The sequence below is a fragment of the Pleurodeles waltl genome, chromosome 7 (genome assembly GCF_031143425.1).
Source record: "Pleurodeles waltl isolate 20211129_DDA chromosome 7, aPleWal1.hap1.20221129, whole genome shotgun sequence".
Lineage (NCBI taxonomy): Eukaryota > Metazoa > Chordata > Amphibia > Caudata > Salamandridae > Pleurodeles > Pleurodeles waltl.
In genome coordinates, this window is record NC_090446.1 from 224,878,763 (window position 1) to 224,904,628 (window position 25,866).

The 25,866-nt window shown below is 43.4% G+C and overlaps 1 protein-coding gene across 5 annotated transcripts in view; it reads right to left on the bottom strand.

The window, feature by feature from the left end:
- The window catches only part of TFAP2C (transcription factor AP-2 gamma), a 40,991-nt gene that overhangs the window by 2,940 nt on the left and 12,185 nt on the right, over positions 1–25,866 (bottom strand). For 2 of the 5 annotated variants that reach the window (XM_069243597.1, XM_069243598.1), the window contains exons 2-6: positions 16,542–17,012; positions 14,781–14,832; positions 10,116–10,338; positions 4,623–4,741; positions 3,304–3,445 (exon numbers count right to left, since the gene is read on the bottom strand). In XM_069243597.1, coding sequence (XP_069099698.1) covers positions 3,304–3,445; positions 4,623–4,741; positions 10,116–10,338; positions 14,781–14,832; positions 16,542–17,012 — 1,007 coding nt within the window. Of the gene's footprint in view, positions 1–3,303; positions 3,446–4,622; positions 4,742–10,115; positions 10,339–14,780; positions 14,833–16,541; positions 17,013–18,774; positions 19,334–20,103; positions 20,127–21,275; positions 21,478–25,866 lie in introns of those variants that run through there. The other 3 variants (XM_069243596.1, XM_069243599.1, XM_069243595.1) reach the window with 3 other exon arrangements.

Below are 25,866 nucleotides of genomic sequence, written 5' to 3' on the forward strand. Positions count from 1 at the left end.
AAAAGTTTAAAAAATAAAAAAAATAAAAAAAACAACACACTAAATCAAGACACCATCGCAAAACTACGTTCTGCACATTTTTGTGCAACGACAGCACAGACAACTAGGGCTACATAGAATACCATGCCAACAAGCAAAATCAAGGCTCCAGATGGTGAAATCATTCTTCAGCTTTGATGCCCATTCAGTCCTAGACGTGCCCGAGAACAAGAGCCAACAGTGGCACAGACTTCTGGCTAAGCGGGCAAGGGCTACTACAAAGTGGAACGAGACTACATTCCATAAAAGCTGGCACACAAGGTTCCATATGGCATGAATTGTTGATCACTGCTGTCCCGGACAGAATACGAATTGGCAACCTGGAGGCATACAGGCCCTGTGTCAAGCTGCTGTGCCAGTGCGCCCAATCTTCCACCAATGCCAACTTACTCCATCTGACTGTTTAAATTGTATCTTCTGTACATCATAAAACAATCTCGTCCACCCCCTCAAAGAAGCTGAATTTTAACATTTTATAACTTAGAAACATTTGCTCAGAACTGAAAACAATTCTTAGAACAAATGCATACATTTCAATTTCCCAGGCCATATAAACATAGAAACAATAAAATAAAAAAAGGTGTTCTTTGTAGACAATTTCCCGTAAGGAAAAGCTTAGTACAAAACAAGTCACCTCGTGACTCGATTCACACAATAAGGAAGTCGCATATATTATCCAGCATAAATATTTGATCAGCAACAGCGCAAAAACACCAATCCTGCTAATGGCCCATTTTACATTTAAAGCTCTCTGCATAGTTTCAATTAAGTTCTGACGCGCTAATATTTTTGCTTTAACGCCTGGGCAGTCCCTTGCCCGCTTCTCAATCCTGGCAGTTCCGCTTCATTTACCCTCATTTTCGGATCAATTTACTGCACATTCCTGTGAGAATTTTCACAGCTGCCGTTAAGTGATTTTGCAAAGGACGAATGAATTAGGGAAAGTGCTTCGAGGAAGGGGGCACATTTCCCAAGCCAATTAATTATAGTTGCGGAATATCCGCGGCATGTCCGCTAATATAAAGAATTAGACTAGTGAGTAGGAAACAGGGGTTGGGTAATTCATGCATTCATCGTCAAGCCACATGACTTCCTTCTGGTGAACTCTAGCATAAGCACAATGAGGCTTCCTCAAGATGGATGCCACGCCCTCTCCAGGCATCGGCCTGCTGAAAAGACCGTGCAATGAAGGGAGATCATGGTGCGTCCCCTTAGGAAGGCAGATTCCACTGCAAAGAACAGCAAGAGCAACAGTAGATTTGAAAATATCTCATGGAAAGGGGCACTCATAATTGACCACAACTTGAGATCCTTCTGGTAAGAAGGCATCAGTACTAAAGACAGCTTCATCGCTTGTTTGAAGCAGGTATGAGGCACGGGTGACTACGGGGCAGAAATGGATATCAGATGATGAACTTGGCCACCACAGTTGTGTTTTGGATAGGGGAACGTCTATCGCTTGCAGGATAGATGCTCCAGCGAAGCCGATCATAATGAGAGATTAGGGGATATATATATATATATACACACACACACATATATATACACACACACACATATACACACACACATACACAGTCATACTTCAGTGCAGAGCAACTCAGAATTCTAGAACCAGGTGCAAGAGAAGTGTGTGAAGAAGGTGCAGAATTAAGATAAGATTTTGTTACTTCTCTGAAATCAGAAAACGCCAAAAAAGTGGCTTTTGTATTAGGACATTAGACAAAGACAGAAGTGAAACAAGAGTGGGGGTAAAGGAGGACTACATGAGATGTGTAGTTTTTAAAGCGGAAAAGGAAATGGAGAAAACTACATGAGTCAGTTTTCGAGCTTCGGCAATGTGTCAATGAAAGACCTTTAATATTTCACCCAAATACAAATTGGATGCATTGGCAATGTAAACTGGAACGCCTTTGTATGCAAACTACTTTCCATCAGCTCTTCTAGATCTGATTAAGCATTAATTTATGTGATTAAGGGACTACAATCTATTTCTGCTCTCATACTAATGAAATTGCTGTGCCATTATGCGGATTGTTAAAAAAAGAAAAAGAAAAAAAAAAAAAACACACAACTCTGCTACAGGTGCATTAGCATGGTAAGCAACCTATAGCTACACTAAGTAAGTATTAGCCCTCATTTGAGATGACCGTGAATACAGGTAGAATTCTTGTACACAGAATTACTTATGTTTCGGGCATGAGTAATTCTGAGGTGCGAACATACATGATACTCTTAAGATTGCCCACCTGAAATGGGAATATCTGAGATTCTGTGTTTCGACAAACATTCTACCACTTTACTCCTCATTTTCCACCCACTTCTTCCAGGTGCATTTAATCCTTTTTAAAAGGAAATAAAATCTCTGGTGTGCAGGTAACCTCGATACGGCTTGTACTAGCTGAATTGGGATATGATTTGCAGACATTTCACCGCGAGGAAAACAGACTCAATCTCTATGCCAGTGTTAGCCCTACTGTGATTGCCATCTTTTTTTAACTGGGTTTACCACCCCGTGCACCCGCTTCCCTTGCCACCCTTACAACGGGTATTCTGCCAACAACAACTGCAGCCCTGTTTGATTAGCAGGCGGTGAAGTGCCCATTGGCAAGAATGGCAGGTCACAGTCTGCATACCAGAATTATCCACACCCGAGTGTGAGGGCCCTAGTCAACACATGATGGACGTAGTAGCAGGAGGACGGTAACCGCTGTACATCCAAGTTTGGTGTATATTGTACCTAGAAGTTGGACCCCTGGCACTGGCTGCACATTATAAGATAATAATGTCTTTCTTCATATACAAGGCTATTGTTGCCTCACTGATGTCAGTTCACGTTTTCTACGTTCCTCCTCTTCAAGTCTGCCGGAGCAGTTCATAAAATTACAAACTCTTAAATGAATAGCACACCATGAACCGACCACAAGGAACAAATGAACGCGGCACCCACAAACACTTCGCTGCATTAGTTGACCTCGTAGAGCAAAAGATACCCACACTGGTAAGATGTCCACAACAGGCACGTTCTGAAGACAGGTATGACAGGGTAAGAGACACAAATCACCCCCAGACCCTTGGAAGCGACAAAGCACCAGGAGAACAATGAGGCACACATTACAGTGCCACGTCACATGCCAGACCATCAATTTCAACGAGAAACCGTCATGGGAAAATGTTATTATGCCAAAACTAAGCAAGCTTCTAAGTTATAAAAAATAAACCTAAATATGAAGGCAAGGCCCTCAATGGGCACTGTGCACTTACTTAGCAGCCAGAAGCATGTTTTTCCTGCTGCCCATCTCGTTGCGCTCCATGTGAGGTCGGCTTAAGTATTCTGCGACTGCTTTTGATGGGAATTCTGTCTCACACACATATCCAAAATCCCGAGCAAGGTGGACGGCTTCACCTGAGGACAGGGACCAAAATTACAAATAATTGTTTATTTTAATTTTAAGGCAACATTTCCTAATTTTTAACAATATTCAAGTACTAGGTGCTGACAACATCAACTGACTTTATACAAACAAGGGATATCATTGTCCTTGTTGAGTTACAAAGCACACAAGATTTACTTCACGCTGAGCCCTTCCTTAGTCCTCCTTTATTCACAACCATCTATTTCTCAGAAAGTGCATCATGGGAGATTTGCATATTAAACGGAGTATTAGAGGAAGCAGGATGGAAGGTGAAATGAGGAAGACGTGCTGGAATTGGTTTGTTGTGTGCCCTTGATGAGCCATTCAGCATCTTGTTTAGAAGCAATTTCCAGGATCTTGGCATAGTCAATTTGACTGTGCAAAGTTTAGATCACTCCGTTATATTGTATTATTTTATACAATTATATTATTTAAAATGCTGTAAAGAAAGATGGAGAATAAAGATCTCCAAGCTAGTCGGTCAGTCAAGCCATCACAACAACACTCTTGCCCATAATGCTGGAGATTCTCCAATGTCTGATTAATATGACCAAGATGTGGACACCCTCCCATAAATTATCAACGCTTTCCTTTCTGAAAAGGTATTCCCTAATTGCCCAATTACTTTGCTATCACTCTGGTCAATAGCTGCCATTTTTCCCAGGTTCATGTGTGATGTGCTGCTCCAGGTAAGATTTTTTTTCCTTTGATTTCTGGGACTTGTAGTCTCCTTTTATAAAGAAATAAACACAAGTCCCAGAATTCAAAGAAAAACCCTGGACTTGAGAAGCACATCATGCATGGACCTGGGAAACTTGGCAGGCTGCTAGTCTCGACTGGATAACACAATCTCCCTTTACAGTTAATTTTTGCCCAACATGTTGAGTTTAATTATAACCCAAAATGTTGAGTTCAATTATAATCATCAATATGCACCATAAACTCAATTACAAGCTTGATTGGAGGGTGCTACGGTGAGCCAACATGCTAAGAGAAGGAAGTGGCTGTGTGCAAGTGGATTTCACTTAAAAAAAAAAATCCCTTTAGGTTTTTAACATTATAACCACCTGTGCACCCAGTAGGCTAATTTGTATAATTTCCCTAGTCATTTTCACACTCAGGATTATCAACTCATATTGCTCTTCAAAAATCACACCAAGAACCCACCTTCAACCAACGACGTCAATAAGGTCACATTGGCGGCTTTTCTTCTGCCAGCTGGGAGATTTAAGCCAATTTTGTCCAGTTTTTCACGAAGCGATCGCCCACCATTTTTGGATTTTGCTCTGAAACAATTTAATCACAGGGACATATTAGTGATGAACATAGAGGTAGGGGAAAAAAAAAGGCATCGGAATATTGAAAAATCTATTAAATTCACTTGCATTACATCACTTTCCACAATTTTCAGCACTGATATGATGTTCGACATTTGCACATTCCAGACCTCCTTGTTAGTCATGACAATTCACTACTGCAAGTAAGACAGAATTACAAGGTATTTTACTGTAGAGCGTGACTAGATTAATTACTTAACACTACGCTATACAGTCTTTTGAATTAAAGGATAACAATATGAAGGCAGAGGATGCTGTGTTTTGACTAATAGGTGCAGTTGTGAAAACAATTTAAGTAATGCGAGGACATGGGGGGCTGCTCAAGAATCTTGCAGGATGATTTGACCAGAAGCTTCACAAATGCTGGTCTTACGGGGGTTTACGGCGGTGTTTGATGGTGGGGGTTCCACAGGAACAAAATTTTCTATGCTCATGAACTTCCTCAGTAAAGCTGAAAATGCCTTACTCCTTTAACCCACCCTGTAATGCAAGACTGCCTTTCTCACTATTGTATGTGGTAGGATCAGAGGGGACAAAAAGCCTGTGGTTTTTCCAAAGTCATCTCATTAATACAGCAAAATTAGACAAGCATCAGGGCTCCACCCTCCCCGCACCCCCACCCTGAACTAGACCGCTCCTCAACACACGGTCGTCATATACACGGACACCACATGATCCAACCGCGGAACCCAGCTGACAGGAAGGATACAAGGTCAAGCACTGCTCCGTCTACTTTACACCCTTCTACGCCGGTGGCATAAGAAAGTGCCGCACCATATCGGCAGTTACATGATTGGAGCATCTCCTTGGACCTTACAGACATGTGGTACACGCTGTTCGACACCAACGTTTTCATTTCATGTAAAGGAAGAAAAAGGCCTAGCTGTCTTGCAGGTGTGTGGCTCGGAGTAGGACAAAAGGTGCAGGGTCTAGGGCTCAGAGGGGTTAATGTGCCTCAATCATCGCCTTGTTTTCCGACTATCAAGAGCATGGCAGAATGGGGGCCATTTTGCTTGTTTGAATTAAGGTAAGCTCGCTCCTCGACGTGATCACCGACCAATAACTTATTTACAGTTATAACTGTTACTGTAAATTCAGATGCTCAGAGCAATGCTGAGGTCAGCCATCAGCATAAGCATTCAAGCCTTGGTGCTATGTCGCTATTTATTCTTTGGGTGCCTGGCCACTGGGTAAATTACTCTAATGTGATTATACGAGCTTCTTGTAGTCAGGTGAGGAATGTGTCACACATCCATTAATTACTAATATTCGCAGCTGGGACGATAGCAAACTTCTCAAGCACTTCACAAACACTGCCGTTCCACCTCCTCTCCGTGGCTCTCAGCAAAGGCCTGTTTATCTAATACTTCTTTCATTAGTGCACAAGGTCAGTTTCTTCGTCCACAAAGAAACTGGGCACCATTCACATCTACAGATGCTTTATGCCTTGAACCAACGACTGTTTCACAATCCCAAGGAACAGGTAGGGTCGGACTGGCCTATTGGGCAATCTGGCAATGCCAAAGGCATGATCTGACAGGTCACTGTGCAGGCCAGTTTTTGTGGCTTTATATAGGCCTGTTTTTTTTATCCACCGGGCCATTGTTTACTGTTGATTTCCCTGATATTACCACAACTATCCCTGTAGTAAGCACAAGTACATGCAGTCTTCCACTCCTCAGAAAATATTACATAACTTGCCTGGACACGGAAAACGCCCCCGATTTGCAGTTGTGGGCCAGTATTTTAGTTATCTGATTCACTAGAGAGGACCCCTTTTATTTAGGTACTAGGACCTATATTCTGTCCCAGGCCGAGTCTGGGTACCAAATGATCATCATCCTCCAGCTCGGAAAAAAAAAAAAAAATTAGGAAGAGACCATTGTTGGCAGGTGTTGAATGAAGTAGTGGGTAAGGAGAAGAAAAGCAGCATACAAGGGAGACATCAACACAGAAGTGGGGAGGGAGAAGTACATGATGGAGAAGGAGCAGGGGAAGAAGCAGAAGTGAGGTTTAGTGAGAGCTCTGGGCGAGAAGCATATGATGGAGAGTAGGGGGTGTAAAAGAAGAATAAATATAGCAACACGGGGCGTGGGGAAAGTAAACAAGGATGAGAGCAACACAGAGGGAGTAGCATGATTGAAAAAAAACACGGAATGCATGGGGAGAAGCACACATGAGACACAAACTTTGAACTCCCATTCCCACGTGGGAGCAACGAAGAGCACGAGGGCAGGTACTTGGGGAAGGGACACATGCGGGAGTAAGCTGGGAAGCACATGTACACTCTCTCTCAACCTAACTAAAATGAAAATAAAATCCCTAATAGCAGTGGAAGGATAAAAATGAGCCAATCAAATCGAGTATAAATAGAAGAAGCTTGAGTGAATGGACAAATTCAAGATGGGCAAACTGGAACAAGCAAGGCAATTTAAATAAGGAGCGAGCAATGAGAGGGACAATAAAGCAAACCAATAGTAAGCAATAGTTAAGGTGCAAAGCCCATTGTATTTTTTTTGTAAATCCACACTGGGTCTTTCAAACCAGGCAGCTTTCACGGTCTTGTAGGCACAAAACCAGCAATATGCTAGAACAAGAGCTTGAACAGCAAACAAGGCAAGCCCGAGACAAGTTGGAAAAATTTGGTGGCTTAAGTATTTTAGAGCCAGTCAATGTAGTTTGGCAATCTATGTTTTTCCAGACACCTATCTCATGGAACCCTTACGCAGTGCTGGTGTCAGACATTACAAATTACTCATATCATAAGAAGTTATCACTGCAAAAACATTTAGGTTTCAGGTTTTAAAAAAAATATATTAAACCTAAACACTTGCAGGATCGCATCAAATGGTATTATAAACTTGTCTTTTTCCGAACCAGGGAGTCATGCAGACACCAATGAACTAGATCAATCAGGAATTTCAAGTTAAACCAGAGGGCTTATTCCGCATGAGTCTGCACAACGTATCACTGACACTGCAGGGATCAGGCTTTCCCGGGTACAGCCTTGCTACATCACTAAGATTACTGCTGTACTAAAGGTGGGATCGTGTAGTATTCATCAGTGAAAACACCTGATAAAATTGCCACATTTCCACTCAGTGTTTGACACTGCAGGATATTTGTTGTTTTGAATAAAAATGTTATGAGAATACAATAAGAAGCTACATCAAAACCCACCACCTAAACTTTGTTATTGGAGTTGTGTTGAGAGCAGACAAACCAGTTCAACTACTTTTCATACCAGTACAGACAAGCACTGACAAAAAACAAAGGTTCTGGCCTTCGTAAATTGGTGAATTTAACTTTCAGCTGCAAGGATATACCAAGACCATTAAATAAAAAATAAAAAAGTGTACCATATACTTGGAATGAAAATTGGAAAAGCAATCACAGATGTGGCTGTTTTACTAGTGATGTTTTGTTTTTTGAACCAATAAGACGCCTTTCGGTCGTGCCACGGATGATAATATTTGTGAAGGAAACAAACGAAGAATCGGGGGGGGGGGGGGGGGGAGGAACAACATTCTATTAAGGTGGCATTATTAAAAGATATCAAGACTGAATAATAAATAGCAGTTAAGTTCTAGAGCCTGGAGCCCCAACCCCCCCCCCCCCCCCCGCTCAAGAACCCCCACCCACCGCACCCTGGGATCACTTGAGGCCCCTCATAATGGTGCCTGTGCCCCAGTTTGAAGACCCTGCTAAGCATCCCATCATCAGAACTACAAAGCAATAGGCATGGAAAGTGTGCAATGATCTGTCCTGTAGCACAGGAGCCATGGCTTATTGCCACAGACCGGAAGTCCATACTAAACGCTGCCAAGATGTTTCTAGAGAAGGAGCTCTCTTCCACTCCCAGAAGTATACAAGGATGGAGCTAATTATTAAAATTAATTCCCTAAAAGGCTGCAGGTACTTTGCCTCTGAATATACAAGTGCAATAGGGGACCTAACTGCAAATGGACTAACAACGTGAAATATCCAGAGGAAATAAAGATTATAAAAATCTATCTATAAACAATACACTCCCAACCATCTCTCTCTAAGCCCCAGTCCTCTATACCTTCCTTCCACAGATACAGTTCCCTGTTACACAGGGTCTTTTGGTTGGTTGCCACATACATGTTGAAGTATCTAAAAGTAGTCCGAATCACTACGGAAAAGACAAAGCAGCATAAAATATGTATGTAACTTTATGGTTCACTTAATTTCAAAGCTATGGATCAAGCTGTACGATGGAGAAGACTCTACAGGTCTCCATTCATTTCTTGATTAGATCAATGGAGTATTCAAAGGTACAGTCCATGGTACAGGAACCAAGACAAAATGGAATCAATGCAGATTTGCACCAGAGAAGTTACCGACCTTGGACCGGTGCAGGGTGCTTCTGTCTAAGTCAATTTGAACCTCATCTGCCGCTTATGCAATTGTGATCAGGGGTGCCTGATGGACCTAATGGGCCTTTCCGAGTTAAGGGACACTGTTCTAGGGTTCGCCGAATTGAAGCCTACTAATAAGTATGGATTCACTTTTTGTGGCCTGTGTTACTGAAACTGCACACTGCATGGTGTTTCCATTGTTGATTTTCAATACTTATGCTAGAGCTTCTGTTAAGTTAATTTGGCCATGGGTTTACTAGGGGTATATCATTCAAGTGGGGTGAGAGCAGGCTCTGAAATTAGGACAATCAATACACTCGGTTTGCATTGCCCTTCATTGCTTATATGACAGACTTCATAACTCAACTTGAAAAGGGACAATTCAACTTGAATCAAGACTTTAGGACCATGTGAGCAGACGGAGGACCAAGAAGAACAAATGTAATCTACCATCAACTGCCCTTTTTCACTGTGCTATACATTGACAATAGAGAGCATTGTCTCAGATGTGCACTGATGCAAATTACACATGTCAAAGAAAGGGGTAATTTGACGCCACAACAACTTGCCAAATGCGGATTTGGGCCACTGCAACTAGTCCTGTAGTCAGGAGACTGTTGATTGCACCAATCTTCTGCCTTTTATGTAGGACATCTCTCCCCAATGGTTCAGGTCTATCTAGGTTGACGCCTGCTCAAAGAATACTGCCCCAATAAGACTTTCATTTGTCAATGACCAGAGATCTGGGTAATAGTGCCTATTCCAACTATGCATTTTTAATATTCCAAGAGAAAAGCTAGGGAGGACCTGACCTAACAGTTGAGATGAAAAGAACTCAGCCTTTCAGATTCATGCCTTACTTATTAAGAGATGAACCTGTACAATTAACAATATATTCCAACATGAATTTCAGGCTCAGCTTAAGTAATATCAACACTTACCTTCGGAGTACTCCACCCAGTAGAGAGGCATTCAAACACTCAGGAGGAGAAAGCCTTCTCTGGACCTCAGCCACTGTCACCTTGTACTTCGACGTAGAACTTAGCAGAGACAATCTCCCAGGAACAGAACAAAATACTTCATTGGGGTTTATCACCATTCCCATCAAAGCGTCTTTCTGAAATGGAATACTCAAGGCGTTGTTTTTATTCATTGATATCGGACCTGGAGAAGGGCAAATAAAATAAAAAACAACACACAAAAGGTGTTCAGTGTTAGGGAAGATCAAAAACTAAGAGGAGCCAAGTCAACTTAAAGCCAGTTTTGTAATTTTTAAAACAAGGTGTTTCCCAGAACACAAGGGATCCAATTGCACATCCTCAGAAACTGAGGAGTCCCACCCAGAAGTTATGAAACGCATAGCATTAGACTAAGGAGGAACAAGTGGAAGTTGAAGTTAGATTTTCTGCTACGAGTACTTGTGGCCAAAGACCACAACATTGCAGCTACAGAGGTGATCAGCTCACAAGAGATGGTTAAAAAGAACTCCCACGCCTGCCTTTTACATGGACATACTTGGGGTATTTTCATTTACAAAATGTGTGGTGCCAATCCATAGCATCATTAATGCTAAACCCAAAACCCCCATTTTATTGTAGGCCATCGCATTCTACAAGTTACTAGATTTCAAAGTTTTTTTTAGAGGACACAATGTTATTGGGACATATTTCCCCAATGTCCCTTCTAGATGGCACAGTCTTGGTTTCTCCAGAAATAATACACCAAACAAACATTATCCCTAAACACAAAGCCCATGGCTTGGATGGTGTAGCCCAACATGAAGTCATCTGGTGAGAATTACAACAGTAATCCAGTCAGAACAATACATAATAGTGAGTGAGTCCCATCTGAAAACTCAATTTATCAACTATGCAACGTGTCCAACTTAGTATGGAGAGTCCAGGGGCATTGTGGTTCAGGTGAGCTTCATTCTAGTTCGATGTTCAAAATCGAAGGGGTAAATCACCTCGACCAAGAAGGCAGAACTTTAACCAAAAACAAAATCATGAAAGCTACACCGCTCTGAGGCGGACACTCGCCACGAAGATTAGCACAGAGGCCTGTGTACCCTTTTGCGACACAGTTTGGATGCTCGTTTTGCTGACATCTTGTGCAAGTTTGTTTACCTCCCTTGGAATCTTCAGCCTGATAAGCAGACAGGGGGAGCGCTTAGAAACAAGCGGAGTCCGGTACCAAACAAAACATGCCAGCAGTAAGCAAAACATATAGTCCTATAATAGAACTTTTATTGGGTGAAATAAGAGGGAACACCGCTAAGAATATATACACTACAAAAAGTTATGGGAAGCCACAAAACTCATGGAACACATGCACTCTTTTGGAATACATGTGAACCATCAGTGCTAAACACCGATGAATTAATCAAATTACAATCGAAACTAAGGAAGTTAAACTGCCCAAAACACCAAAGCAATCATTTTCAAGTTGACAAACATTTAATTTTTCATTATTTCCAACAAGTCATGAAAATGCGCACATACTAAAATATGTAAGGCCTGTGAAATGCATAGCAGAAACATGCCCTGGGCACACTGGGGTTCACTAATTTTACTTCACAACTCCTGATCACCGATGGTAGTGCCACACACAGATTTCCTAGCGCCACCCACCTATACCTGCAGTCTTGAATCCAGCATTACTGTGCGAATCATTTCCAGAGCCAAAAAGCCCAGGGACAGCCGCCATGCTATGTTCATCTACAAGCCAACTAATCAACATAATGCTTATAATCGAAAAGATCTGCGTTGCTCATTCCCAAGGTTTGTGTAACTTATTTGTTGACTAAACAACGCACTGTCAATGAATTCTACTCCAATGGGAACAGAAACATACATGAAATCTATTTCTCAAAATAAAAGAAACTTTCTATACATGCATCTCTTTTTACTCAGTCAAGTAAACACCTCAATTGGAGAAGAAAAAAAAAAAAAAAAACACAACACCCATAAATGTTCAACTCAATACCTCAATGTGGCATGTAAACCCAGGCACGTGGAAGGCTGAATCATGCACTGCTAGTTAAGCAGTTAATGGCATTTTGGGGGGGGGGTTTAGTCTTGGTCCCATAGAAAGACAGGCTTCTCATTCGAGAGCTCATCTGTGCGTCATCAATTATGTAATTTAACAGCTCATGAGTGATGTAATATGTAAGGTCATAAGCAGTGCATGAAAAACTCTCTCAACATCAACATGCATTTTTGTAAATGAAGCATCGACCCGAACGCTGCATTCTTCCAAGTGAAATGAGCTAGATGACCAGTCAATCAGTTAAAAATGAATGTCTAGTAAACAGCTTATCATATCTCAAAGGCCATGGGCGCTTTTCTTTCAATAAACACATGGTGTAGTCAAAGCCTCCGCCTCACAGTGTTGTGACCAATATATCAATCTAAAGCCCAGGGACATAGCCAGAAAACACCAGGGTCACTTTAGAAAGACGCAACACAACATAACATGTTCAAGTAGGGCTATCCCAGGGACGAGTCCCCACCCATCTCAGCTTAATGATGGATAGCTGGCCAAATACAGGCTTTCCAGCTTTTTTAAGTCAGATTACATCCTCTGAGCAAGCGCAAACATTACACACCCAAGACCCTTCTTTGCCCAAACATAAAATACATTTTCTATGTGAAAGATGCAGATTGCACATTCCTAGGACTTGGTACATGTTGTTCCTTTGAAGCACAATTGTTCCGGTGCCCAGAATGGCCATACACAGACTGAATATCTTGCCTTCAACTCAGTGGTACTTCTTTTATTGTCGGACGGAAATTATCTCATCCCCACAAAGATTTCAGCTAGTTATCAGTCGTTTAAACACTGACTTCCAGGACACATGCCCATCCACTGATACCTTTCCCTAGCAGTGACAATTTCGACCTTGTTGAGAGTAGAAAAATGATAAACCGAAAAAAAGACAAAAAAAAAAAAAAACGAACACATTTTTGGAGCATCTAGGCATTTGTAATTTCAGGGTGAGACCATTTTAAGGCCCACCTTCCAGCATGGACGACACGCAGGGGTCGCAGTTGCGACCGCTGGCCTCAAAGATGGCAGAATCAGGGCCAGGAACACAGTGGCAGCCCAGCCTTATGGTCGTAGGTAGGGGCTTCACTCTGTTTTCTTTCAAGTTTTACACTAACAGTGACTAACGTTTCATTATTCACTGCTAGTGTAATACAAATGGAGCACAATTAGCTGTAATGTAGCCTTCCTTGGCAGCGGAGATAGGTTAAAAGAAAGGTGCTTTTAGAAGCATGTTGCGTGCGTGTATCTGTGCGAGTGTAAATATGTGCATGTACATGAATGCGTGTGTGAAATTGAAGGGCAAAGGGCGTTCATACACTCTAGGTTCTCAGAGTCTTAAAATGGAGTCATCCTTCAATGGGAATCTAATCTCATGAAATCAGGATTGCTGAGGAACACGCTGTTGAAGTTACAATACACTATATAAAAAGAGGTTTCAAAAGGGAATGTAATAGAGCCAATAGAATGTAAAATTAAGCACAGCAGAATCTCCAGGCTGGAGCTCCCAGGCGCTCACTTAGAGCTATCCCGCGGCTGACAAAATCCACCGTCATAGATTTAAGACCACGCAATTAGAGTGGACGAAATTGTAGCCATCCAAAAATAACCGCATTGTATTAGGAAGTACATTTTCTGCGTGCAGCCTGGAAAGCAGAGTTTTACTCCTGGCGAGTAGGTTTGAGGGGCCCGGCTGCGCGCTGGCACTTCTGTGCTTATAGGGAGCGTGTGGACACTCCCCCGAAGGCCTCACTAGTGCTGATCTGCCACACTGATGTCCTGGGAAGCACTGACTGCACGCGAGCACGGACCCACTCGTGCACGCAAAATAAGTGGAGAGGATACCACGCCACAAGCCATCGAGCAAACCACAGGTCAGTGTTCACGTTTCCAAAATTATAAACTAGCCACTCTCAAAAAATCCAAAAAAACTTAAAAAATTAATTAAAATTCGTGCCCAGTCTACACAACAATTTCACTATTCATCGGCCACGAATGACCAGAGGCCAAACTGAATCATCTCCGTCCACGATTTAGTGATTAGAAAGCACTACATAATTTATTTCAGTGGCCATGATATATAGACTTAATAGTCAAGTGTTTATGACACTCCTGTCTTAAAATCTACCTGCTCAGTTGTGTGGCTCAGAGCACCATTTCAAAGACAAAACACTTCATAAAGTGTGCAACCAGCACTCAAACCTTGCTTTTTTATTTAAAAAAAGCAACGTACAAGCCTTTGTCGGCTCTGCAAGGGACAAATTAGCACGGCTGTGTATTTCTCCTTCCAACTAACTACTTGATTAACAAATAAAAATTTGCCATCCTGTCAGGCCTAAAGCCAGACAATTGCCCTCCGAAATAAGTGTCAGTTGAAAAAAATATTTTTAAGAAACACACATTAGTTTAGGTATGCTCGCAATCTACATATCAAATTTGCATAATCAAACATTGCCATTGGCTGAACAATGTATTCAATTTATTGGGTGGGCCGAGAGCACAAGTACACCGAAGGGTAACCATGTAAAATTGGAATTGGTTCGAACTACGCCAAAACCCACCTTTTTTAATGACAGTCTGATCTTGCATTATTAAATTCTGGTCTTCCACATTCTGAAAGGTAAAATATGCATTTTAGAAGAGTTACACATTAAGACAGGAAGTCATTGAGGATGCATGCTTTCGTGTCGTGGCCACTTTAAATTTGCTTTCATATGTTTTCCAAATGTATTATCTGTGCCCAAAGCCTTACTATCCATGCCTGCCAAAGATTTTACTCCTGTCTGAATTCTAAACATTTTAGAGATTGAATGTACATTTTTACTTTAAAAAGTTTATCATTTTCAGGAAAACAAATATGCTTTATGGGCCAGACAATGACATTCTTACTAGTCGGCTTCATCTCTCAATGCTGGGTAGAAGGAAGGGATCTCAGCATCTCTACCAGACTTTGGTACCCATAACTTACAGGATACAAATCCAATAGGAGAAAGGTGACACAGAGAGCATAATGAAGGAATTTCACTACGGATAGTTATTTTGTGGCAATCCACCTATTTTTCACTTTGACCATATATTAAATGCAGACTTACTGGTTTACATGCCAGTTGTACAAGAAACAAATGTTCCTAAATGTGAACCTGAAGTCTGGTGAGGAAGAATGACTTATGACTTGAATTTGCAGAATGAGGTAGAAATTCCCCCCAATATCCACAGGGTTAATGAGGTGACTCCATGGAATTTAGTTGTTGTACAATTACTCCTCTGTAATGCTGGATAGGTTTAAATGTGTCCTCGACATTTCCGAAGTCCTGGGGTGAATTCCAATAGTTTTCTATCAGCTAGAAACAGTCATGTCAGTCAGTCATGTCCTCTCCATCTATCAGCGTGCCTTATAAGCATTAGAGCTCCAGGGATCAATTATTCAAAATCTTCATATCTAGCCTTCAAGATAATAGGTGAAAATCATGTAACAGCTTCTTGTTTAGCTGTATGCTATTATATTTTGTGGAAGTTTTTAATGTGGCACATTGCACTTGTGTTTCGCAAGTGCTTATCTCCTTATAACTGAAGGCCATGTCTGAGGTCAGAATGAGTGCCGGCCACCGAAAAATTCAACCACCTAGGCTTTACAGTGTAAACTAATGGCAAAAATGCTGCTACTTGAACTGTGCAACATTCCAGATGTTATAGGCAAGCAGAAAAAAAAAGTGGTGCAACCAGCTAAAATTTTAATTCACATTCTGAAAGGGACTGAAGGTCTCAGTTTTGGATTCTAGTTAAAGCAAAACACGTTTTTTTTTCCTCCTGTCCATCTTCTAGAAATCAAGATGTCATTCTGTCTCAAAATAGAGACACTCCCTAGTAAACATTCATGCATTCTCCCATCCTGTCTCAGCCAATTAAACCGGTTCAGTTACCAAAGATGGGGATCACCAATGAAAAGGGCAGGCCAGGCAGGAGGCCATTTTCTCCCCCAGATTGTCCCTCTGTGAATGGCCATCACATGGGTACATTTCTGTATGACACGGTTACGTCACTGACTTTTCAATTATTTGTCATATGGTATTTCAGCTCAATTGGGTTCGAAAATAAAGTGAACCAAGAATATAATGATAAGAAGGCAGGTTGATTTAAAACCTTGCCTGCAGCTTCGTTTTGAAGCTCTTTGTATACGTTTTGACAGATTATGGTCCACCGTGGTTTAATCGGCATATACTTGATTATGTGGACCCGACCAATAACAGGCAGGTTGAAGGTAGGAAGCCATTTTGTTTTACTGAAGAACTACCCACAAGCAATTGGCCCGCGCCGAGACCTACCTGTACCTCTTCCATCTGGTGTGCCATCTCGTGCAGACCCAGGTTCTCGGCCAGGTTGGCAGAGTCCAGGTTGTGCCCATGTTGCAGGAGGATCTCGGACCGCCTGTATGCGTCCCGTCGCAGCCCCACAGACCCCGCATCCAGAGCGGACAGGTGCTGGACAAGGCCCGCCCTGGAGTGGTGGGAGAGGCCAGAGGGGTCCTGGTTGTTCCTGCCGGGCCAGCCCTGTTGCTGGCTGGGGGAGGGCTGGTGAGCCTGGTGGAGTGAGTTGATGGAGAAGGGGTCGAGGTGGGAGTATGGGTCGGCCGACTGGGAATACGATAAGGGCTGGTAAGGGGGCGGGAAGTACGGAGGCTGAAAGTCAGACGAGCCGGAGTGAGAGAGAGGAGGGGCCGGACTGTACAGGTGCTGGCTCATGGCCGAAAGGTGGGGTAACCTGGGGTTCCCGTTGCTGCTGCCGTCATGTCGGTCCTGAGGAGAAAGGAAAACACAGGATATAGGTCATTGAGAACAATTGCTCCAAAAATCTGCACACATGCTTCGCATATTCAGTTTTACTTTTTTTCCCCTTCAAACGATTCAAAAATACAATTATGCGGCAATATTTTAAGACATGAATTCTAATGTCATAGAATTGCTAAAATAAAACATATGCATCGATAAAATCAATGGTTCATTAAAAAATTAGCTACGGAATGAGTAACTGCATTTTTGGCGCCAGATACTCCGTATCTAATACCTACCCCATACTGGAAGGTTGTAGAATCGAGATGGAGAGAAACAAATACGATTTGCCCAGGATCACACAATTTTGATCGGGCTGCAAAACATGTTCTGAAACTCTGGACTCCTGATTGCATAAACTGCAGTGTAGCCTTAATCACATGCCTGAGAACATGTTCTATATGGATTGATGCACCTCAGCTGTGTGATTTTTATATGTACCGACAATTCTGCAAAGTACGGCTTTCTTTAGGAGGCCCCACAGCGGAAAAGGCAGACACAAGCTTGCAAACGAGTGCCGAACTCTAAATAAACAAAAATAGAAGGGTCGCCTAAGGAGGTCAAAGCGCTTCTAATATGTGGAACAGACAGATAAACATTGGTTTTTTTTTGCTTGTCGGAATTTCAAAAATGTATAACTAAAGATAGACGCACACATACCCTCGTTACAGACAGAAAACGAAGGGTTTACACTGGTTTTACGGAAGCAGCGTCACCGTCTAACTGAGGGGAAAAAGTCAAAAGGGAGTTCTGACGGCGGGATCGCCGTTTCGTGCATCTTAAGCAGAACAGATCATGTGTGCGCTGGTTAGATTGTAGATACGTTTAAAATAAATATATAAACTACTGCAACGGTTTTATGGCTAGGTATATTGCAGCACGGCGCCGTGCCCAGATGTATTCACATGTCGGCAAGAGACTGCGATAGGGTGGAACGAGTGCTTCCGTTGCGACATATATAAATATAAATCTCGCATACTTTCTGAAGCGCGACCTCTATGCTCATGCTTTCCCCGCTTTTTTTTTGCAACGCTTTCTCTTTCTAAAAGAGATCTCTCAAGGCACCCTCATTTAGAGAGTGTCACGTTCATCGGGCTTCGTGCGGTCCTCGAAGAAACAAGATACCCTCGCCCTGCACATCCATTGCCTTTAATGGGCCCTCGGTGTTGAGAAGATTAGAAACGTGGGCACAGCCGGACACCCGCTGGATATACCATACTGGAGCCGTGGTAAAACAGTGCGTTGATGAAACGCCGCTAGGGCTGGGGAAAGTAACTGCCCTGCTCCCGCCACTGATGGGAATGAGGCGGGACGGCGTTGTCAGACCTCGCAGAAAAACACCGTCTAGAGAGCCTTGACGCAGGACAGGGACATAACGCAAGCCCCGTGTGGCGCAGGGGCCACATCCATCCAAAGGGGCCCATTCAACCCAAGACCAATGAATGGCAGTGAGCTAGGAGGCTCCACCAAACTCGTCACATTCAAGGGGGGGGTGGGGGGGGAGCTCCTTAACCAGTGTCCCAGGACTACAATGCCTACCACTCCAGTTAAAACGCGCGGAGGCCCACGCCACGATAACGGGCGCTAGATAAACACGTTAATGCAGAACGGTGTGAAAACAAAAAAAAGTATTGAGCAGTAAGAACTGTGAACTGTAGGAACCAACAAACACAACGTTTAGACAATAATCGGTTACGCACAGTCCCGTATCCCACGCTGCGTTTTTTACCTGCGCATATCCAATCCGGTTGGACTTTTCCTGGTGCGTGACCACCGGCATGTTGTTCAGGTGAGAGAATTCTTCCCAAAAATCAGTCCGCGGACTGAAGACGAGCAGGTCCGGCCTCGATTCAGGAACGGTTGGACTCCTGCTCCAAGGGAAGGGGGTTCTCACCGGTAATGCGGGTGCAAGTTAGGGCGCCAGCCTCTGGGAACTTGGGTAAGGTCCCTCCTCCTGAGAGGGGGTGCACGGGTGGTCGTGGAATCTGGGCAGGTTAGGGATGCCTGGGGCAGCGTTGAAGGGAGACGGCAGTATGTGGGTGCCGTTGAAGGCTTGCCCTGGTGTGGGATGTCACAAGATCCCCGGGTGGGGGGCGGTTCTAGGCTCTGAGAGCCTGTCCTGGAGGATGATTATGCGCCTGAAGGCTCTGTGCGTTGCCCGGGGATGGTTTGCCAGGAGGTGGGCCGGTGCGCTGCATTAAAATGTCAGGGCTCCTTAATCAGTAAAAAGGCGGGCCCAAGGGTGCGGACAGGCCCTCCCTGCTCACCAGCCGCACTGATCCGGAATGAGAGCTGCTCATCGGAAGGAGCAGGGCCAGTGGGCACATTGAGACCCCTCCCTGAGGGTGCGGGCATTACATCGGTCACTATAAACATATACAATACAAAGGGACACTTTGTTTGTTTTTTAGGGAGGAGGGGCGTGGGGCCTCGACAGGAATCGGTCGGTGCAACGATATAACCAAACATCAACAGGTATTGCATTGATTAAGCTAAGAAAAGCGTGACCAAAACGTTTCAATAAGGTGTGTATATATATATATATATATATATAAAATAACGCCGTAATGAAAACGACATTCTCCGTGGAAACAGACAAGCCTCGGTGAATATAGCTTCACATGGAGTCATCATCTTAGAATAAACATGCTTTTGGGAATATAAACATGTATCCCGCTTTGTAGGGGGGTGGGGAGGGCAGCGGGGAGCTGTGGGATAAAATATCTGGGAAATATCTTACAAAACCGTCCAGATTGACAAGAGGGCACGTAGGCTTCGTGGATGACAAAATGAATGTGACATACATACCTTATTCCTACCTTTACCACAGTGCGACAGTGGTGCAGGCCCATGCGAGAAGAGTTATGCGGAATAAATAGTGCTCACCTTTTCTGATTATTAACGGAAAGTGAGAAGGTAAAACTGCGAATTTTACCTGGCAATGTTGTATAAAGGAGGCGATAATGACAACTACTTATACAAAAAAAAAAAAAAAAAAAAAAAAAAAAAAAACACACGCATCCATCTACTTGACATACACACCGTTAGTGGCACAGACCTTATAAGCATTAATACTCAATCCCCAAAGGAAAGCAGGGGTTATGCTAAACCGCACTTTATGCGATGCGTGGCAGGAGTTATTTCTTCCCCAAGATAGCTCACGGGTTCAGCAGTAGACCGCGGCTGGTGAACTTGCTCCTCAGGGCTCACATAAGTGTGTTTCTCGCGCCCTCTGGCGGTCACAAGAGTGATCAGCGCGCTGAGGTTACGTCTTTCAACCATGAACCAACCGGTCGGACAGGCTGGTTCGTTCACCCGCATCAACTCTCCCTCAGTTTTCACTCAGCGTGTTTGTCTTATCTGTGCTTATGCATCTCCTCGAGCGACGGTGTCAGTTGGTTGACGGTGCCTCGTTTTAAAAATATATTCGAATCTAAGAGGCCTATAGTAAACACTCGGGGTAAGTAATGTAGGGTGAGAGCATATGTATCGCCGACGACTATCAGTGATGATGCGTGAATGCCCGAGGACTCCGCGGTCATGTACCTTCAGTTGCTACTTGTAGTCCTGGTGCCTGTTCGGGAGTCTGCCTCGTCAGCCTCGTGTAAAAGTGAGGCACGCCTGATTTCCGCCGCCAACACCGAAACACGGACTTCGGTGTCATTAGGCTCCTTCCCCAAACGCGGTTTTCCTGGTTCACAGTTGACGCGCTCCCTCTAACCCTTAAAGGCGTATGTGCTCCACGAGAAACAAATGTAATATTTCGAGGAAAAAGCCAAACTGAATCGCAAATAGTGCAGGGATTTGTGATTTATTTTGCGAGAGGGAGCGCCCACTCCAAAACCCAACTTCAGAAAAAAATACTTTTAAAACTAAAAAATCGAGCCCTGGCTCCACAGTGTGTGCACTTCCCACCAAACATTCCCTGCTTCAAAGAATTCGGGTTTACTAAAATGTATAACAAAGGTGCAACGGATATTTGGAAAAAAATAAACTGGGATTTTGAAATGAAGTGGCTACATTAATTGGTATCAGCCATACTCCAACGGTATAAAAGGCAACACTTCCCACGATCCACCTCTGCAGGTGGAGCCCGTGAGCAGTGGAGTAATTAGCAGCTAATTATCTTGCTAGCGCGTGAGACATCAGGGGCTGAAGCCCGCAGTCGCCAGGTGTGATCTATGGCACCAGTCTCGTGCCCACCGAGCTTCTAATCACGTCGCTGCTCACCTCGCACTCGTCCTCGTACTTCACGTTATCTGCCAGTTTCCACAGCATGGCGTCCAGTGTCCAAAAAAAGCCCAAACCAGATCCAAGCCAGGAGGGTGCAATCCGAGGCAGTGGAGATTAGGAGTACAGCGGTCCCTGAGTCGGCGCTGCCAAGCATGGGAGCTCGTTCAGAAGTGATTTCCCTCTAATGGCCACAGGGAGCTTTCCCCTGTCCTTCCCTCCCTCTCCCAGTCCTCCCACCCTGCTGCATTACCCTAGCTCCTCCCTAGGGAGGGGGAAGCGCCCTGCAGTCTGAAGGGGGTGGAGAGTGTGGGAGTTTCAGCCTGGCACACAACACTGCGCCCTGAAAGCAAGCAGGTTGGCGCACAGTGGGGTCTCCCCATCATCGGTCTGACGCTTAGCAGGGAGGGAGAGGGTGTTGTGGCAATTTCCCACACCGGTCGGGGAAGTATCGTGGGATGTAAAACTGAACGGAAGGGGCTGCCTCGAACCCATCGTGGCTGAAAGAGGTAAATCAGCCAACGGCACTTTCAGTTGCTGACGTGCGTCTCGGCGCTTCAGCAGCCTCGAGGGCCTACGTAAAACTGGGTTGGTGCACTTGCTAGTGGCCTAAAAAGGGTGTTAAGGGTCAGAGCAAGCAAAGAAGTCGTATCCCAAGTCCCGTGGTTGGGCAGTTAAAGAAAGCCAGGAGTGTGGTGCAGTGTGCCCCTCACAGACTTAGGCCCTTTGCCGCTGTAACCGCTGAACTATGGATAGTTAGGCTCTGTGCCAGTCAAGTGTGCATAACACGATGGTAATTCGAGAAGGGCAAGTGTGGGGGTCACGCTGCCCAGTAATTCTAGGGCTAGCAACATTGGCACCGTGCCCACATACGTTGTCACCACCTAGGATGAGGGAACGGGGAGATGTACGAAGCTGGTGAGTGTAGGATCACGAGCAGGGCGCAGCTTGGTCAGTAAGATTGTTGGGAACTCTGAAGCTCCCACACACCCAATCACGCTGGTACAATGTTGAAATACATTATACAGCAAGCTGGCGCACAGGAGGGGCTTAGGGGCAGGAAAGGGAGAGGAATGCAGATTGGAAGGGACACTAAGTGAGGAAAAGCACGCTATTTTGTGAAATAACCAGCATTATTGAAGTATTCCAAAACAGAGTGAGGCAAAGAGTGCGTATATTTTTGTTTGTGTTTGTAAAATTCATGGTGAAATCCGACAGACACCTCACTCTCCGACTAAAAGCCCTTGTACCAAACTATTTGTTGCAAGATACAAAGTCTGATGAGGGAAAACAAGGTGCCACAAGAGATGCCAGGGGTAGGCCCCATGCTCTGGCCAAAACAAGCATTATGCAGATATGAGAGCATTGTTTTAAGCAGAAATTATATATATATATATATATATAAAGTGACAGAACTTAACTGCAATGTTTGAATAAGTCTAGCCATATTTAAACATTGCCAACTTAACATAATCATTGTGAAAAATTCTGAGGTGGGGAATAATTATTTGTTTTCCACTGGGGGAAGGGGGGACACAATTAAAAAGTTTGAAAAGCCCTGCTTTGGGAAGGGGTTTGACTCATAATTGAAATACGTCCAGGGGACAATACCAGCTAGTAAATGTGAATCTCCCATTTGAATTCTGCTTAACTCGTAATCAGGGTCCAAGTCTAAACCACATGAGAATAATCTGTAATCTCCTTACTAAGGAAAGCCATACTTTTATGAAAATATAACAAATCACTCATCAACCTACTTCCTCACCTTCCTACCAGGAGTATTTTACTCTGGTCATCGCAGACGCCTTTATTATATAGCATTTGCCCACTCTTGGCTGGTTTTAGTCCACACTTTATAAACATTTCAGTCAATGAATTCACCTCCACATCCATTTGCACTGACCACCATGGTTCAGGATCAACCTCATCTGTACATGCGTGGTGAGCCCCCCTCCAAATGTCATCATGAGAATCAGGCTTAATGTTTGGTGATCAAGTGTGAAGGACACAAGCGTGCGTCCTGTCAGAATCATGGGCACAATATCAGCCTTTAGTGCATGGATGACGCTGGTGATGAATTATTTTAAACTGTTGGTACTGAAATGTTGACATAGCTCAAAGCTGCAATGTGGCTTTGCACCCTCCCATACTACAAACCACTGCCGAGTGGCACCCAAGACAGAGGAAGCAAGTACAGGGCACCCTTTCTCATCCACCCTGGTGCCATATACCAAAGGGAGTGGTGAGACAATGCAATGGTGATGGGTGTTCGGCATACTATGTGTTTTCCAAGCAAATACGTACTTTTCATGTTTGTAGATCTGTGTGGTCGCAGAGGTTATGGACTTTGCAATAGTTACTGGGTAGGTTCTTCTCCGACTCAACTTCATTGATGACACCTGCTCTCATGTCACGATGGTCACATTCAACAGGTCCTTGCTTTTTAGCAATAGCACTTTGGGCTGGGATGTGCAGTCTAGGCTGTCCCTTAACAGAGTGGTACTTTCACAATGCTTGCCTGTGCCTCATAAGCATATTCCAATTTGTTCATCTTCAAGTGCTTGTGTTCACAGAGCACAATCTTTTGGAACTCATGAAATCTGCACTGTTTTTTGCAGGCCACTCAATTGCTGTCAGTGGCCTGCTGCAGAGGCCTCACCACAGACTGGCCTGTGGGGCTATTAGGAAATTTCCTGACAGCCATTACTGTAGCAGAATCACCCACAAGTCATTCTCTGACATATGCCTGGCTGTATATCCAAACTGGCTGCTAGAGGCCCATCTTGGTTAAAAAATGTCCAATGTTATAACATATAGCTTCACTCCCTTGTTACACTCTTCTTGCCTTTATAGCCAGCACCTAACAAAGGCACCAAAGAGCTGTCTTTTTCAAATTAAGGTGGAAGAGTTTGCTAGAACTGTGCATTTGTCTATCCTGAGTAACGAACTCAGGAGGTGGAAAGCCAAAAGTTCCTAACATTAGTTGATAAGCCCCACTGTTCATGCATGGTAGTAGGGCAGTCCATATACCTTCTGGAGTAGCTTTATAGTGCCATCCAATAATCCTTACAGAATAAAGAAAGCATATAGTTATATTTACCCAGGTCTACATCACCAGCAATGAAGATTCCAAAGCGTCACTTTGTGTGATGAGTTATGGTTGAATGTTTAGACTCTAATAAGGCAAGCAACAAATTAACATTTTCCGTAGTTCCCTTGCTGGCTCCAAATTTCAATATATGGGCTTCAGTATGTTACAGAAGTGTTAGAAACATAAATGTTGAAAGTTAGAAAGTTAAAACATTTACATAGTGCACTCAAAGCTGGTGGGGTGGTTCTAGGCCCTGTGGTGCTAGCTGCAATTAAGAACTATTCACGAAAACTGGAGGAATTTTAACCGATCTATGAAACCTCTGGGGGAGGGTGGAGGACGGTGGGGTCCTTAGCAAAATAGGAATATTGTTCCATAATTTGTCAGCTAAAGATAAAAAAGATCCTAGCTCCCATCAAGGTAGATTTTTGTATAAAATACCACAGGAGACTGGTTTTGTAACCTTAGGTAGCTCACTGAGGATTTTCCTGCATAAGTATTATGTAGCAGTTCCCCTGAATAGTATGCTAATGTAATCCTGCCCTACAGTTTTACCAGTGAAGATTAGTGCAAGCATCCCAGGCATGGAATTACCATCCTCGCTTCATAATTGTGGCTCCCAGGTTTATGGTATTTTTTTTTAAACATTTCCTTAAGCAATTATCCATATTTATTTGTTTTACTCCACATATACATTTATCCCTATTGATTTTGTGAAAATGAACCAGAAACGATAAAGGTATACTTGCATTAGGCTAGCTGACGGATTTCAGTGTCATAATAAGTCAAGGATGATGCATTGCTTATGTCATTCTCACATGACAACCATGTGCACACCTACAATCTTTTAAGACTTCTTTAAAAAGGTTGTGTGGCAGTCTGCACAGCTGTTGGGCTGGCAATCATGCTTGACGGCATCAAAGATCACTGAAAAGAAGACTTTTTTCCATTTAAAAAAATAAATGTACCAAAATAGAAGATTGCTAGAATATATCTACCTAAAGATTGTAAACTGTGAACTTTCTTTATAATGAGTCTTGCCACTGGAATTACGCGGTGGGGAAGGACCAACTTATACGACAGGGTCACTCCTTGAAGTAGCCTCTACACTATCAATCTTCTTATTCATTCAAGATTGGTTTACTGCATAATTTAGTCAAAGTAAATTATGCGGCCTTAATCTGCACTTTTTTTGACAGCATTGCTCCAATTTTTTGTCATTTTTACACATGGTACCTTTTGGAAAATATTTCACCTCATTAGTACCAGTTTAATACTAAAATACAGCAATAGGTAACTGAAAGAGGATCAGACAAACCTTTTAAGGGCCGTCCACTGCGCAGAAGAGCGTTACCATTTTTTATTTTAAAGTAACTGTTGATCAATTTGAGCCAGAAACTATTTTTTTGAAATAGTCTGTAGATTATGCATCAGATAATGGATTATATGGAAAATGATGCAAGTCCAAGTAATGCCCCTAGGCTTTATTTTATGTCAAGC